Raw genomic sequence first — 17,730 nt, 5'->3', positions numbered from 1 at the left:
TATATATGAGTCTATACGTTTTATTAACGCATGCGTAATAACAACAACAGCAATAATAACAATAATAATATGGAATAAGTGTGCTTTTTACTTTTATTCTTCACTATTTTTAAAAGCTAAGGTGTAACCAAGTGGACATCCATAACTGCACAACAGGCTAAAAAAAGCGCTGAGGTTGTAATCATTTCTTCTTTTTAAGAGCCACACTAGAAAATAATAAAGGAATGGAGAACATCTGAACAATTAGGTGAACTCTGGTCAGGAGAAGAAGAGTTAATGAGCTGCCGGTGCCATGTGCAGCGAGAGGAGCATTAGGGGCCAGAATCCATATTTACCGCTGGAGTTGTGCGCAGGCATCAGAATAGGCCGCTAATGCTGCGCGCATTCTCTCCCCCCTCATTTTCATTAGGCTCTGATGACTGCGGAATTGATGCGGCCCGCGAGTTATCAAGAGCCACTAATTTCACATTAACGACCATTGACTGCGTTCGCTTGATTCGAGGGGGTTTTTGACAATTATCACAATCAGGATTGGAGCCCAAATCGTTTACCTTGACTCCGTGATTATTTGCTCCGAGCCGAGCGCACATTGCAAAATTGTATGGTGTCAAAAACCCGTAAATAATGAGGAGACCAGGACGGAACGGCTATCTCTTTCCAACATGCACGCGCGCGTGCACGCACACTTACACCATCCACCCTCCTTATATAAACTGTAGGCAGGGACTTCATACTACAGTGTAAATACTATCATCCTTGCCTTTTGCGATAGATAGATAGATAGATAGATAGATAGATAGATAGATAGATAGATGATTATATGGAGGTTTAAATTGATTCTAATATTGGCCTATTTATATTTTAAATATTTTAATTTGTGTCCTTTTAAAGCCAGATAAATAAATAAATACATAAACAAAGAATTAACTATTTCTTCAGCGTAGAAGGTTTTAAAACAGTATTTAGAAAATAAATGAAAATCAAACAATTAACCCATTTTAGAGGTATTTTAAGGATACTCAGAATTTATTGAGGGGACCAGAGGAGTACTAATTCGGAATTTTTACTTCAGGTGGAACTTTATGGATTAGTTGAGCCACTTGATTAATTGATCTGATTTCAAAAGCAGGATTAATTAAGTTTACATTATTCTGATAATGTCATAGATGATGGTGATGACAAGATGCACTGTTTTTGATAAGGGTGCATTTTTTTTCTCAGAAAAAAAGACAAAACTAGTATAAACAGTTGGCTTTGTGAGGTAAAAAAAACAAAAAAAAACAGTATAGACACGTTGGCTAACAGTGAAACAAAACATAAGTCAAATGAATGTAAACATGTAAAGAGTGAAACAATTAATAGCAGAAATGTACTGATAGGCTTTTAATATTTACGTAATAAAAGTGTCACTAAATTACTCTGTAAACTGCATTCTTATTGTACAATATATAAAATACAATACATAGTAAATATACAATAAAATATACAATAAGTATACACACAAAAGTTACATGGTATGCTGTTTGATATGCTTTTCAATTCACACTTGTGTGCTCTGACGTCTGTGGCTCTCACTGCTGCTCTCATTAGGAGATGAGATCTCGCGAGATCCCGGGCTGTCACATGATCCCGTCGGGGGATAACTAGGAAATTGTGTGTTTTGGGTGAAGGAAGAGGACCTGATGCTCTAATTCCAGTCTGCAGCCATGTCTCTTCACAAAAACTGCTCGTTTCTTGTTCTGATAGCGATAAATATTTACGCTCTCGTGTCCAGCGACGCAGTAAACTTCGGCGCCTCAGATACGGCGGACAGACTTAGACAAACTCCGTCTTTGAGCCCTGCTGTGGTCAACTCTCCTGTTGTTTTCAAGCCTGTGTCGGACTCTTCATTGTCCCTGCTGGCGTCCCTCCCAGAAGACCTGGAGATAAACGACTACTGTAGCGACCTGCTCCTCATATTTGGACAGCGGTACGTGGCCTATGTGAACTGTTTGGTACGTGCCGCTCGACCTGTCATGGTGTGTCAGAACTGTTCGGCCGGTTATAGCAGCCTCCTGGACATGTACACCAACATCTCATCAGACCAGGTACGGTGCTAAACACAAACATGGTTATTTTCTGTACTGTAGTTAAGTCGAGGACAGGCCTTGCTAATGCGCAGTCGTCTCACGAGTCACGAGTCTTGTGATGTGACTGACTGGTGGTGACAAATTTGAGGAAACATGACTTTAGCCTCTTTATCTGACTTCCTAGGAATAGCAAGCTTTTTAAAAGCTATGCTGTTAGTCAAGATGGACACATTTGGGCACATTTTGTTGACTTTGAAAGGAACTTCTGCAGCAAACGAGACTTTCTTCAAATGTTAATAAAAATACATGTCTCCCACACACAGCATATTAAAGATCTACCCACACACTGCCAGTGATGTTCAGGTCAGCAGACTGAGGTTTCCAGAAGCTTCAGCCCATGGTTCATGGTGGATTTTGAGGTCTGCTTTGGATCATGGTTCTCTTGCAAAAGCCTGCTGCCTCTTTTCAGTTTAACTCTCTCGACTGACTTTGTGACATTTACCAACAGTAGAATCCATTCTCCCCTCTTCACAAACCCAAACCTAAATATTTCTACCCACATGCTCAACAGTTGGAAAAGCACTGACTCAGTAGGGTGCTCAATCTTTTTTACATGCCACAATTACTTTTTAATTGGTTTCTGTTTTTTTAAGTTCATGAAGTAAAAAAGTAACATCATATAAAAATTACAGGAAAGGCTTGTTTTCTTTTTCACTTCAGAAGTCAACAAAATGTGTATTTTGCCCAGGGCTGGTCAAACTTCTGTAAACAACAGTAGAAGGTTATTGAGCGCATGTTAAACTGTGGCTGTGTGTCCTCAGGTGGGTCCTGGTAATGTGAGCTGCAGGGACAGTCTTCTGCGCAGTGATCGGCTGATGCTGGTGTTTCAACTGTACAACAACCTGAAAAATCTGTGGGACAGTTCAGGCTGTAAAAGTAAGTCCTCTGTCTCTTTTTTCCTCTTCTTTTTTTTTTGCAGAGTTTATCTGTGAAATTTGTGCGTTTATTAGAACATCTGACTGACACACATGTAAGCATTTGAGGGCAGAGTGCAGGGTCAAGTAGAGGCAGCATTCAGTGACAGTATAATTAGAGTGGACAGTGTTCACGCTGAATGTTGCAGATAAAACATGTGACACAATCAGGATGTCCAATATAAACCATAGCAGCTTGTGACTTTAGTATATAATTGAATCAAAATGGTTTGCTCTTCACACCTTTTTCTGCCACAAGGAGAATGTCCAGAATGATAGCATGATTTTCTCATGCAAGTGTATTTGTTTTGTTTAGGGCTGCAGCTACAGATCATTTGATTTATGATTAAACTGGAAAAGGTTTTCTTGATTTGTATTTTGTTAGATTGGTCTAAAAATGCCAGAAAATGGTGAAAAATGCTCATTGAGACTTACTTTAGCACAAGGTGATGCCAACCAATAGAAAGTTTTCTCCACAGAATATTCAGTTTACTATCACATAAGACCAAGAAAAGCAGCAAATCCTCACACTTGACAAATGGGAACAAGGGAATAGAACCATTTTTTGGGGAAAATGACTTAAATAGTAACATCTAACTGATTAATCTACTAATTGTTTCAGCTTTACTTTGTATCTGTATCTTCTTTTTTTCTGTCATTTAGCTGAATGCAGGAGCTAGTGTAGTGATTGTTGTATTGCTAAACCAAAATAACTTGTCTCATATCTTGGATAAAACAGGGGGAAGTTGTTGATGTTACCAAGCCTGAGACCTTCACAAAATGCCATCATGCATCTGATTTCATTTGTCTACATTTATTGAATAAACAGACCTAACTGATGATTGTTTTTATTTGCTGTTGTACAGACTGTATCGCTGCAGGACTTCAGAGCCCAACCAATGACACACTGTACTTCATGGCAACTCTACACCAAACTACGAGCTGCTTTGATAAGTATCAACATGTACGTCCTATATTAGATCACAATGTTGGTCGCTCTGTTATGAGTTTATATTCAGAAATTAACGCATGGAGACTGTTGTCCTTTTCTCAATTTTCCTTCACAGGGGAATCACACAGAGCTCTGCAAAAACTGTAAGAACACATACAAAGACCTGAATGAGCTGTACAGCAGAATGGAGAAGAATCAGACTCTGTGTATCGACATAGAGGATGCGGTATGTTGCAGAGATTTCCTCCTTAAGAGAGGAAGAGAGGAAGCTGCACCCCCTAGAGGAATCTGTAAACACTAAAGGAAAATTTGTCAGAGGGTCCTCACCCACGTTTAGCTGCTGACAAGATGATGTGCTCTGGAAACATTTGTGTCAGGGCCAAAAGCTGTACCAAGTTACATTAATCATTCAGCTTGAAGGTTTACTCCTGACCTTGGAAACAACACAAGGTTCAACTTACTAGTTGTTTCAGAAGCTTTTAACCACATCAGTGGCCTTCCTCAGCAGATGTGCTCAGAGTGTCATGTATGGTAACATATAGAATCTAATAGTATATAAATATTATAAACATAGTGATGTGTACATAGCTTATAATATAATAACTATTAGTATAGTGTTTTACTGAGCAGTTCCATCTGCTGCCACAAGAAGTAGTTGTAATTTGTGTTAAGATTTTTTTTCTTGTGTCTTTAAAAACTGAAGGGACCAAAAAAAAATCTTTGAAAAGGGAAATAGAGCTGCTTTCAATGGCCAGTCACAGTGGTCTGTGTACAGAAGAGAAGTGTAACTTTCTTGATGCCTGTTTTTCTTTACTGTTAAAAATCATTCATTCATTTTAGCCTTGATTGTGAAACTGGGTATTATTTTCCATGCTTTAGTTTGGTTTGGTAATGTCTCAGTGGTTCCTGTTTTCATATTAGAGGGCACTGATGTGAACATTGTGTGAAAAATGTGGAAATTTGAACTTCTATGTTTTGATTGTTTGATTGAGAGGTATGGTCATATATAGAAGAATCAGGGAATAAGGAAGGAAAATTTGTCATTAAGAGCTGCAAGTTATAAAAATCCTCCAACTAAAAACCCCTGGATACCGTCAGCATTTCAGAAACATAAGAGTGTTGAATTAATAGTACCACTGTGCTATAATTGCAGTCATATGAGCTGAAAGTTTATGTTGAGTTTGGCTCTTTGCCTTGTTCCAGATGAATATGACCCGCAAAGAGTGGAGTAAGAAATTCAATTGTTCCTTCCCCCGTGAGGAGACGGTGCCTGTCATCGCTGTGTCCAGCTTCATGCTCTTTCTGCCCATCATCTTCTACTTGAGCAGCTTCCTTCACTCTGAACAAAAGAAACGCAAGCTCATACACCGTGAGTAACCAGCTTAATTCGCCCATTGTCACACACACAGAGATTTTTTGACAGGGTTTTGAAGAGTCTGGGGGTCTTTGTGGAGGGGGTGGGGTTGACTGACTGTGATATTGGAGTTTGGCCGGGACGGTGGAAGGAAAGAGGTGGGGTTGTTCTAGGTTGTTCTAAAGAATAGTGCTGCAAACCTCTGGATCATAGACAAGGTTGCAGGATTATTTCCTGTGTTGGTCGATGGTGGGCGCCTTGAAGGATCAGGATTCTTTTAGGCAGTGGATAGAGAAGGGTGCTGTTGAGTGTACAACAAAATGGTTTGTGGTGGTCAAGTACACATTGAGCCTTGTGCAATAACCACTCATATGAACAGATTAGTTCTAGGAAGTTATTTAAGAGAATTTGTCATATATTCATAGTTGGAATTTTCTCTGTGGTAGGAACAAAATTTACAAGTAATTTAGTCTGTCCTTTGAGTCATGTACAGATAGTTCGCCTTCTCCACAAGGAGGTAAAACACTTTTTTGGCATGAAGATGATAACGCCTTAATCTAAATGAATTTGATGTTATTTAAGAATAAATAAATGAAAGAAATGTATTGCATCTGTTTGACAGACACTAGACAAAGTAATTTATCTCCACAAATAGCACTCGTGATGATTTCTGCAGAAGATATGTATACTAATGCAAGTTCTCTCTTTACAGCCAAGCGAGCCAAGTCGTACACCAGCTTGATGAACATTCAGGACAAACAGAGCTGAAGAGGAGAGAGGTAATCACTGGAATAGACAAAGGTTTTTATTAAAAGTTACAACCTGGGAGCAGATTTGACTTCTCACCACCTCGTGCCTGAGGTTTGTCGGACCTCAACAGCAGCTTTACTGCTGGTTTTCTATGGGGGGCTGTGATACCACTCAGTATTCTAAGGACTTCAAGGATTAAATTAAAATGAAGCTGAAAGTGAGATGCACTGGAAATTTTTATTGCTCAAACCAGACTTTTGGCACATTGAATGTTTGCTTTCACATCCTTACAACTATCTTCTCAAAATTTAGTAAATGGTGTTGGAAAAAATAAAATAGAAGTGTACAGATTTCAGTTTTTCTCAGATTTATAGCAAAAGCAAAAAAAAAAAAAGAAAAAAGAAAACAAAAGACAAAAAAACTTAAGAAACTGTCCACAGACTGAGTTTCCCTCCTATTGCCAGAATTAAAAATCAGCTTTGTGAACATGTATCAGGTTGGGACAGGGCCTGTGTTGGAATCAACGTATATCTGACTTCATAAACTACTAATCAGATGGTTGTTCATGTTGCTGCACGGTACGATCTTGATCCTCACATTGATCCCGGTCTTTCTTTCCTTTCAACTCGTTAACAATCTTCAGGTTGTTCAGCGCATCCTGCAGTCTGAGACACACAGCTATCACTAGAAAGAGTGAGTGGCTTGAATGCTGTGTGCGTGTGTGTGTGCGTGTGTGTGTGCGTGTGTGTGTGTGTGTGTGGTGGTGGTGTGTGTGTGTGTGTGTTTGTGAGTGTGTGCACAAGTGCGCAAGTGAGCTGAAGGTGTGTATGTGCTCTATTTATGGGTCGGGTTGAGAGATGGGTTTTCTGCCTCTAATATATGTCCAGAAGAGAGCTGCAAAAAGGAAGCACTTGATGTCCATTAGTGGTGACATGTATCGGCTGTAAGAAGAGGGGGTGTGCACGTCAGCAGGGCTGGGGTGGGGTGGGGGTAAATAAAGACATAACACACATAATGTAAGAGCACTCCAAAGTACCACACTGTGATGTTGCCTGTTTTCCAGGCAGTGGTTTTTTTTTTTTTGTTGTGTGTGGTTGCATAAAGCTTTTAATGTGCTTTGTTGTCATTTTCCACTGATGTTTAACTTAATTTGTTTAGAGTTTCTGACTGCTCATGACGCTGGAGTCTCCTTTATGAGTTATAAATGTTGAACTGATGAATTAAAAATGCATTTGCCTTGAATTAATGTAAACCTTAATGTTGAACGAACAAACCCCAATAAACATTTCTATGTCATGAACATAGTGCAGATGCATGTGCTGTTATTAAACCACAACCTGTTTGGTTGGAGGTTTAATCTATGAGACACAACCAGTGAAGTAGAGTAACTAAGTATATTTACTCACTAACTATACCTTAAGTACAATATTACTTGAGTGTTTGCATTGTATATTACTGTGTACTTTCCCTGCTACTAGCAGGATTTCAGGTGAACATTTTCATTCCAAAATCTATGATAATCTAATACAATAAGTTGTGATTTTACTGTTAGCTACAGGTTTTAAAATGCTGTGTACATTTAATGCATCTGCAATAATGATTGGTTATACTGTGTAATAACACAACAACTGAAGGGGCCAATCTGCACAATGAGTACTTCTACCTTTTATGTTTAAAATATATCTATAAATAGGCCTACCTCTCTTGCTCAAGGACTGCTGTGCAAGTCTTTTATTTAAGCTTCTACTCCACTTTCATTTCAAATGGAAGTAATGTACTTTTTACTTAAATTCATAACCACTACCTATATTTCAAATTAAAATTTGTATCTAAAATATGATGCAATTTTATCATTAAACTAACCAGCTACAACTTTAACATTCTGCTTACAAGCAATAGCAGGTAAGCATTTTGCTGGTAATTCCTCTCTACCATGAATGCATTAGTTTCACAGCACCGGTGCTGTGACTGCAGTTACATTGTGACTAATGAGCCCATGTTGTACTGTGATTAAAGCTGTTTCTTCACACAGGCATGGCCCTTGTTCTCAGGTTACGTGGCCTTGTGTTTCTTGCAACGAGGCTTTTCCTTCGTCATTAGCAGCTAATCTAAATGTGGGATAAAGATACTTGGCCGAATAATCGCAGCAACACATCCGTTAAACTCCTTTGGCTTTTTGGTCTTATGGAGCGCAGCCACCTCTGGCCATCAGCAGGTCTAAGAGCATTACGGATATGCCGAGTCATATGATCCGGTTGCGGCCAACAGAGCGGCTAAAAACTCGGGCTTTTGTCGTTTGCGCTCCCGCACAGTGAAGTGTTTTTGGGCGGCTCGTGTGCGGCGCGGCCCGGAGCTCGAGAATGACAGCTTTGATTCCTGTTAAGCCTCGTTGCTTTTCTGAGGCACACCGGGTCCTTAAGCGGGGGCTGAAAGTCAAAGAGAAACTCCCGGCAAAATGGACCAGAGGCCGCCACGTGACGGAGGCGGCCGATGGAAACGCTGTACTTCTGCAGTACAACTGTTCATAGTGGAAGAAGTATTCGGATCTTTTTCTTAATATTAAAAGTAGTAATACCACAGTGTCAAGACATACAGAACTGTAGGCGACTTCAGTGAAAGTAATAACATACAGTAATAATGTACTTTTAATGGAGACTGAATTATTACTGCATGTGTATTACTGTTTATATAGTCCCCCGCAGAAGCCTCTTTTGGCATGTTACTTCACTTGGATGTTTGACCTTCACTGTGCAGAAGGATGTATAGTCTGTGCAGAGTTTGACACCAGAAGCCTGTTTTTACATTCACTGGCATGACTTTGTCACATCACAATTGTGTCTTGCTTTGGGAGCATGTCATGGACCAATACACAATTAATATAATTTGTACTTTAAGTAAAGGAGAAATAGTGCATCAATCAGTTGAATTAGAAGATGTATTTTCTTTCATAATTTTTTAACTATTTAATTGAACATTGTTGTGAAAAATTAGACATAAATTGTTATTCAAAGTAGAGTATTTTCAGTGTCTTAAACCATATCTGTTCTTCTTCTTTAAATACTTTATATACAGTTGGATGGTTTAATCTATAACACGTATGTTTTATATGTCAAATATTAATGTGAAAAGTGACTGGTAACCAGAGCTGTCAAACACATGTCACTTAGTGGAGCAAAAATGTCAGTATTTTCATCTGAAATGTAGAGGAGTATAAAGTAGTATCATTTAGAATATAAGTACTGACAAACTGAACTCAAGTACAGTACCTGAGTAAATGTACTGAGTTACTTTCCACTACTGTTTATAGTTGGGGTCCATTTCTAAATCTAATGTCATGTTTTTGTACTTAGCTCATGAAATGACTTTTAAAAATGTGCATGCAGATGCATTCACACCTTCAAAACAAATAAATATGTTTTGATTGACTGCATTGCTTCACATTCTCACATTTACAACTTGGGTCTGCATATTTCAACAGGTCTACCATGGAGTTTGAGGGGCTTTAAAGTGCCCCGCCCAGTCTCTGTGGTTTGGGGATGGAAGCATACTGGGGATTTTTTTCTATGACCTTAAGTTGTTGGGGACAGTACACAGTATTTTTGTTATGTTTGTGTGTGTTGTGAGTGTTGAATCTAATCTTTGGTTCCTCATACTTCACCTTGAGAGACAGCGGAGGCTTTGGTTATCAGCCTGTTATGGAGTCTTTATTGTCACTGTGGAAAAGAGGGGGAAGATGAGGAATTATTTGTTCCCTGCAAAAATAACATTTTTCATTTTAATAATGTCTCAAGTGTTCATACTACAAAGTTAAATTGAATTATATACAGGCTATATTACAGTCAGTGTGTGTTTTGTCACATTGGTTTATGATAAACTGCAGTGATGGAGACTGATTTACCTTCTCACTGAACTGACTGCAGTGAAGCAAAAAATACAAATCACCAGTAATCGCGACCTAATGCTGTGCAAAATTATTGTGCACCTAATCCATTCACAATGAGCTTTGATTTAAAAAAAATGACTGTAAGAATAATTCTACAGCAAGTGTGACAGTTTATGTGGAAGAAATTAATATTATTCTGTAAACAGACTCATATCCTGATCTCGACTGTTTGCTCCAGTTCACTGCTAGATTAAAGTGAAAAAAATGTGCTGAGGTTTGTTTTAAGGTTTTGTTGAAAAGGAAGGAAAAGAAACATTAGACCACAGACACAAAAATACACAATGTCCACTAGAGTGGATCCTACAAAACAAATTATTATGACAGATATTGCATAATAATTTACATTGAAAATGGTCAGAAATGTGTAATTTAGATGCTGTAGCCCCGCTTAATTTTTATTACTTTTATGCATCAGCAATCTTAAAATTTCAATTAAATTTTATCTAACAGACATATGCTATGAGAACCAAAGTTTTAATACAAAATTGGATTCCAACAGTTTAATTAAATATAACTTTTTACTACATCATTTCTAATTTGAATCATCAACAACTTAGTCATCATCTAAAACGTTGTTTGATGAAGTTATTGTTTGGTGCTATCATTCACTCTCTTCTCTTGAGCTCTCAGCCTTTATAATGTGTGAACATGTTATTTGACTTCTTTAAAGCTCAGGCGGGACTAAGGCAGGAATGTTGAGCATGATGACTGCAGGCAAACTGAGGACTATTGAATGGATAAATAACCTCGACCTAAATGACCAGAGCTTGTCTGATGAGATATAACGACTGTAGGAGACTGGCAAGTGGCCTCCACTACACAGACCTTGAGATCATTTTATTTACTACAATAATTATCAAGGCAACATATGAATGGAGTTTTTTTCCTCCCTGCAGTAGCCTTTTTGTCTCTCTGCATATCCGCATCTGTGTTTGCGGTGCCCCTTGTGCTCACTTATTATTTAAAGGTTAGAATTGTGCAGCAGAAGATTTAGAGGTAACAGGGTTACACTGAAAAAAAGAACACGTGTGCCTGTTTGCAATAGATGCTCCAGCAGATGGCAAAAACACACTTCTCTTACCACAAGTTACCTTGAGACAGGTCCAGTACATTTCATATTTGATAGAAGAGTAGGGGAATGCTCTTCACTTTGTTTCTGAACCTGGCCTTCTGTTTTCATTTATTAAAGCAGATTTTTGTTAAATGACTGTTTCCCTGTTCTTTGACAAGGTCACGACCTCCTCTAGAATAAACATCTTTGAATTTTCTGCCGTCCTCTACAATCATCTTCTCCTCTTCTGTATTCTTCGCGATGCAGCTCATGTTAGCGAAGTAGCGAATATCTGCTTCACTGTGGCAATATTAAGAAACTGTTAGTTAGGACTTAAGTTGTTATGCAACCCCTCCACCACCACCACCAACACTCTAAGCTGTCAGTTAGTTAACTGGCTGAAGGTCAGGCTTAGATTATGCACCTCTCAACCCTTGAGCAATGAATATGATGCATTGTTGAACAAGGAGTAAACATATGCCCCTGGGGGTAGGATTTAGCAGACACACACACATGCGCCCTCACTCACAGAGCATATGCAGAGTGAATGGGGCTTATTATACACCTGAGAGTGGGGTCAAAGTCTGTCAATCCCTAGCTTATGGTATTATGATAGATTATAGAATCACTCTCTAATGGCAGTCATTCAGTTTGTAATCTCAGCAGCTTGATGCAAAAGCACTCAGCGTTCCAGCTAAGGGTCTGTTGAAAATAAGGCCTTCTCCTCATTCATCCCTTACTTACCCCTTTTTCACAAAGGTCTTATGACAAGTCAGCTGTTGGTGACATCACAGATGCTGGATCATATGTCAGAAACCTTTGCTGCCTGACTTACATCCCTTATGGCTCAGCAGCAACTGAGGCCACTTGAGGCCAAAAGAGCGGCGAGGTTCCCCCAGGGGGTGAGGGCGAGTGTTAGGGCTGCCAACTGGCAGGAAGGGTGGGGGGCACTCTTTAGGGCAGGAACATCTGACCCATGTGTGGGTTTGTTTGTATGGGCAACCAGAGAGTACCCATCTTGCCATCAGCTTGAGAAGACATTTATCATTTGTGTGGAGAGTGAGCGAGTGTGAATTAGAAAGTCCAGATTCTGCGCATGTGAGTCACTGGATTTCTGTTTTTGATCAGCACATCACTGCTACATGTGCATGTGTTTGTAACATGCCACTCATCAAAAATTGGACATTTCAGAAACATTAGTTTGAGGAACACTGAGTAGAATTTTGATCACAAGACAGTAGCGCCACCTAAAGTCAGCTTCTGAAAATGACATCAAAGACACAGTTCAGAAACATGTTGCTATCTCCTGGCTCTAAAGCAAGAATACCTGATTATTTTTAAGTGAATATTAAAGCCATTAAATATAGCCATAGTAACTGCTTCATGACATTCCCCCCATTTTCAAAAATCAAAATTATCCCTCCAGAATTAACCACTACAATCATGTACTACATTGCTGGCATGTCAGTTAGTTTTATTTTATCAACAATCATGTCCCTGTTTGTTTGCACATTTTATTCCTGTTTCTGTTTATCCATGGAGTTCATCTGTGTTGGCATATGTTATCATGATTTTTGCAGACAGTAAGTTCCACTCAAAACTTTTTTTGCTTTAACCCCCCACCCCCCAATTTTTGACCGGTACAAATGTTTCAGGTACATGCTCTATTGTCGCTTGCTAATTTTAAAAACTCTTTTAAAGAAGATTGACAGGATTAATTTGTAGCTGCCAATTGCTGTAACCCTGCCTTCAATCTGATATGAAACTCTTATGCTGTGTAGCTCTGTTTGTGTTAAAATTATTTGTGTTGAAGTCAATTTGTCAACCACCTATGTTTCTAATCCAGGCAATCTTAAAACATGTACTGCTCCCTCATATGAACTTAATGTGGTGGCCCTAAAGGTCAAAACACAACAACACTTCAGAAAACAAAATATTATGGACAGGGTGGGACAGTCAATAGTATGTTTGCATGTTTCATCAGCAATCTGTGGCTGGAAGACTAGGAGTGATTCTCTAAGCAATCACTCAAAATGCCTACAATTAGCCTCATTACGGTTGTTCAGATTGATAAGACAGAGAAATCATGAGAAGATTATTTTAAAAAGTGCAAAGAATATTGTTGTTTATGGGGAGAAAAATGCAAGTACTTGACTGAAAAACGCCATCAAAAAATAATACAACAATATCAGGGGCAATAAAGCTGCTGTAACTAACTACAGTACATATATATTGTTACAGGGGCGTGTTCATTAGCTTGGCTGCTACAAATTACATGTGGCTCACATCCAGTTTGTCAGAAAACAGTCACAAATAAAGTTTTTCACCTTCAGATTTTGTGCACTGACAATGCCTCTGATGCATGGCTGTAAGCCAGGATCTTATTACACATCTAAGGCTTCTGTCGGTCTTTACGGTGGATGTATTTTAAGACCAATCAGAGGCGGTTGCTAGGCGGAGCAGATTCGGCCGGCCAATCCGCGCTTTCGTGCCAATGTTAGCTGACGTATGTCGTCATTTGCTACGACGTGTCTCCTCATTGGCCATGGCTGTCTGGGAGGAGCGCAGGGAGGCGGAGAAAACAGATTTAAACTAAGTTTGAACCGCCACCTCGGTTTGCTAGTACGGTGAGAAAACGTCGTTCGTGAAGAGATCTGAATGCTAAAACAAACTCTGGAGCTGCTTTTTTGTTGAACAGAGTGAGACTGGACATTGAACACACCTGCGCCGCGAAGGTAAGGCAAACAGTTAGCGGTTAGCGTTAGCATTAGTGTTATTAGTGCATGTTAGCATTGGCAGCGAGCGTTAGCATGAGCATTACCTTGTAATGATATCGTTTAATTCTGGATTCACTAAACCTAACAACCACAGTCTGGCTAAGCGGTCTTAAGACGCTAGTTATCGACTCCTTAAGTCAACACAGGATTTCCCGAGCGCATGGGAAAGAGGCAGAGTTGTTAGTTAAAAGCAGAGAGGAGAGGAGAGAGTTAATGTCTGAGGTCGATCTAGACCGAAATGTCCATTTATAATCATGGGAAATATTCAACAGTTCGTGGATAAAAGCATCTTTGTTCTATCAAAATGAAGATATAACCGTCGGTATGTGATCATTTAGTGTGATAAACTCTCTCTGTTTGTTAGAAGGTTGGTTGTGGACATTATGGACATCATAATCCTCTGAAGTTAACCTGTCCCGGAGCAGGTGGTGATTTATCCCGATAAGAAGTGAACCACCTTCATAAGACTGAAAACGCAGAGTTAAACCTGAATTTACCTCGCTAACCGCAAATCCTGCTTCGTAATACAGGCCTCTGGTTATTTTTTATCTCCGTTTGTGGTAGGTTTATCGTGTAAATTATGTCTGGGCCATTTTCCTTTTTGGTGCATTTTTTATTTGCGTGGGTTAAAGTGTGTCTGTGTTTCTGTCACTAAAGCGTCCTTGACACGAGTTGTGGAGGGTGGTAACTGTTAAGTAGTTAGTCTGTTTACAGTCTGCTTGCATCTGTTTACAATTACTCTGCAGACATTTTACTGCTTTTTGTAATTTTGTGCTCCATCTTGATCAGTTTAATTCAGTGTATGGCGGAATATCATGTCAATTTAAAAAATTGCTTTATTCACCTCAAAAGTCAAGTGTGATCGTCAAGATTCTAGTGTTTATTAATAAGATAATTTTAGTTAAATTTTAAGTATTTATTGTTATTGATTCCTAAAGATGTGATGCTTTTTCTTGTCGTATGTGACAGTAAACAGCCCGTTTTCTGAGACGCTCCTCTAACGTTTGGAAAATGTTCTAGTTCAGCTGTAATGTTGAAAATGTATGTCTGTTTTTATGGTTAAACTGTTGAGGAATAGGTAGTAGTTTACTGATCATTTTCCTTTTGTATATTTCTCTTTTTATTTCCTCCAGGTGTCAGCACATTGTCCACAATCGCAGTCTTTGCACAATGAAGAAGTTCTTTGAGACCAGAACTGAGGCCTCCAGGTAATTCACAAACAGGTTTACATCAACTGTCCAACACAGAGTATTGACATTAAATTATTGAAGTTTATTTACATAGTTTGTGAATGTACAGTTCAAAGAAAATTAAGAATTTAAAGATCAGCCCTCTCCCTCCCTTCGTTGCTCTTGTTCCTTTTCCCCCTCTTTCTCTGTCCCTCTCTCTCTGTCTTTCTCATTAGTATAGTAAATCATAAATGTGTGAAGAACTTATTCAGTTCAGTGTCACACTAGAAACACTGTAATTTTGTTTCACTTTGGCTCAACCAGATTTCAACATTTTCATCCACTGCTGTTGTGTGAATATCAGGAGTTGGTGGAGTCAGTTCTCCAGTCAGAGCAGCTTCTTCTGTCTTTGTGTATAAAGCAAATTTAACTCTTGGACTAGTTCTGATTAGTCGTTTGAAGTTCAATACCCAGAAACTCTCTGTTCTTTTATTTCGATGTGTTAAAAGTTGCATCTTTATATTAAAGTTTGTTGTGTTTTTCTCCACAGGATTCAAACTTTAACCATTAAAGATCACAGAGAGAAGAGAGAGACGTGAAGACATTTCCAGAAGGTCAGTGTTAGTTTATTCTTTTCAGTCTGACTCTGTCATTACCTCAGCTGCAGTTTGACTACGTAAAAATAGCAACAAATTAAAGCTGTAGTAAATCAGTTTTAATTGGTATTAATTAGTATTTTTCAATAATGTAGCTGCAAAAATAGTCCAAAAAATGTGTAAAAATAAATATAAAACCTTTGAAAAATAGGTCTAAAACATTAAAAAAAAAACCTTATAAAGTACTGATAAATAAGGTTAAAACCTTTAAATATTCAACCTTTAAAGATATACATTTTTGAATCTTAAATGTCTAAACAATAAGTATCAAATCCATAAAAAGTACAAAACCTTAAAAAAATGTAATATAAATCCTTTAAAAATAATTTAAAACCCTTAAAAATGTAAATGTAAAACCTTTAAGTTAAATATAAACCATGAAAATAAATGTAAAACCCTAGAAACCCTTTTTTCCCAAAAAAGTTTAAAACATGAGAATCATGACATCATTTCAAAATAGAGAAATGCAACTCAAAGTTTAGAAACTTTTACTGATTTTATTTCAGACATTTAACAACTAGGAAACACTTGTTAGAGCTGGTTAGGTTAGAGATAAAACATGTCTAAGCAGCATCTTTGTGATCAATTAACTGTTTGTGATACAATTTGAATTAAATAGTTGAATGTTCTCACAGATGTTTAACAAAGACATACAAGTCTGTGGAAAATGTGCCCATGACTACATTACAGATGGTAGAGAAAAACAAAGTGTTTTGCAACAGGAAAGCAGCACTGGCTACAGCAGTTAGATGGTGGAGGTCTTTTATCTAATGAACAGTTTCGTAACACTTTTCTCTTTCATCCACTTCAGGTCTTCAGCTGCTGTCGTCTTCTCCTCCTGCAGAGACAAGAACATGTGTTAATCACAGAAATTGATTTTTGGTACCCAATTAGAATAATTAAAACTAAACTTTTTACAACTCAGTATCACATATTTTAGTGTGTTTTTTCTAATTATTACAGAGTAATGACTACAAATAATTCTGAAACTCTATATAAAATATTACTATTAATATAATGGTTATAACATTTTGGATAGTTTTGGATGCCTCACTATAGCATAACTTTTTTTTTTTTTCACTGTTTTTGATGCCTTATTATACTACAACAATTTTCGAAGGTTTTCAACGCCTTACTATATGGCATTTTGGGTGGTTTTTGATGTCTTACTATACTGTGACATGAGGCCTTACTTAATCTAAAGCTGTTTGTGAATTACCTGGAAGCCTCTGTCCTGGTCTCTCTGCGATCGTGGATGATTTCTTTGTGATCATCGTCGATGCCGTCACCGCCGATTCTTGCACAGAGCTCTACGAAGCATGAACAACGTCTCTCTCATCTTTGACAAGGTCTCTCCAATCATGGACCATGTCATCTGCTATCGTGGATGATGTCATGGACAAAGTGGTGACATCTGGAAGAGATCATACAAAGGAAAATGATCAATACACTACTACCTATTCCTCATCAACAGTTTAACCATGAAAACACAGATAAATATTCAACATTACAGCTGAACCAGAACATTTTCCAAACAATGGAGGGATGTTTCAGAAAATGAACCGTTGACTATTATCACCTCCTGTAGAACCAACAACAAATAATACTTTGGGAAAAAGTAAAATGATTATTAATTGTGTGTCTGAATCACTGAAGCAATGGTGTATGTTACTGTGAACTGCACAGCAATAATAAACACTATCACTATCAGGATTTTAACTTGTGTTGTTTAATATACTTCAGTAAAGTCTGACAGTTTACTATGACATTTTTTTTGGTCATTTTCATTCCTGACTATACTATGACATTTTTATGACATGTTTTTTGACAGGCCTTACTATACTATGACATTTTTATGACACCTTACTATACTATGACATTTTTATGACATTTTTGACGCCTTACTATACTATGACATTTTCTGACCATTTTTGACACCTTACTATACTATGACATTTTTGATGCCTTACTATACTATGACATTTTTATGACATTTTTGACACCTTACTATACTATGACATTTTTATGACATTTT

At 38.1% G+C, this 17,730-nt stretch overlaps 1 protein-coding gene and 1 long non-coding RNA gene across 2 annotated transcripts; both read left to right on the top strand.

Moving 5' to 3' along the window:
* The first annotated feature begins 1,609 nt into the window (after positions 1–1,609).
* ostm1 (osteoclastogenesis associated transmembrane protein 1) lies at positions 1,610–7,399 on the top strand. Its single transcript, XM_018672657.2, has 6 exons — positions 1,610–2,087; positions 2,891–3,005; positions 3,910–4,007; positions 4,111–4,221; positions 5,199–5,364; positions 6,062–7,399. Exons 1-6 carry the CDS (start codon positions 1,707–1,709, stop codon positions 6,115–6,117), a joined length of 927 nt encoding a protein of 308 aa, XP_018528173.1. The 5' UTR covers positions 1,610–1,706; the 3' UTR covers positions 6,118–7,399.
* Positions 7,400–13,660: 6,261 nt separating this feature from the next.
* LOC127142676 (uncharacterized) lies at positions 13,661–16,661 on the top strand. Its single transcript, XR_007813638.1, has 4 exons — positions 13,661–13,828; positions 15,004–15,078; positions 15,590–15,653; positions 16,507–16,661. It is a non-coding gene; the product is annotated as an uncharacterized LOC127142676 (long non-coding RNA).
* The last annotated feature ends 1,069 nt before the right edge of the window (positions 16,662–17,730 follow it).

This window comes from Lates calcarifer, linkage group LG7_1 (assembly GCF_001640805.2).
Source record: "Lates calcarifer isolate ASB-BC8 linkage group LG7_1, TLL_Latcal_v3, whole genome shotgun sequence".
In the NCBI taxonomy this organism is placed as follows: Eukaryota; Metazoa; Chordata; class Actinopteri; family Centropomidae; genus Lates; species Lates calcarifer.
Note: the sequence above shows the minus strand (reverse complement) of the source record. Positions and strands in the feature narration are given on the sequence as shown.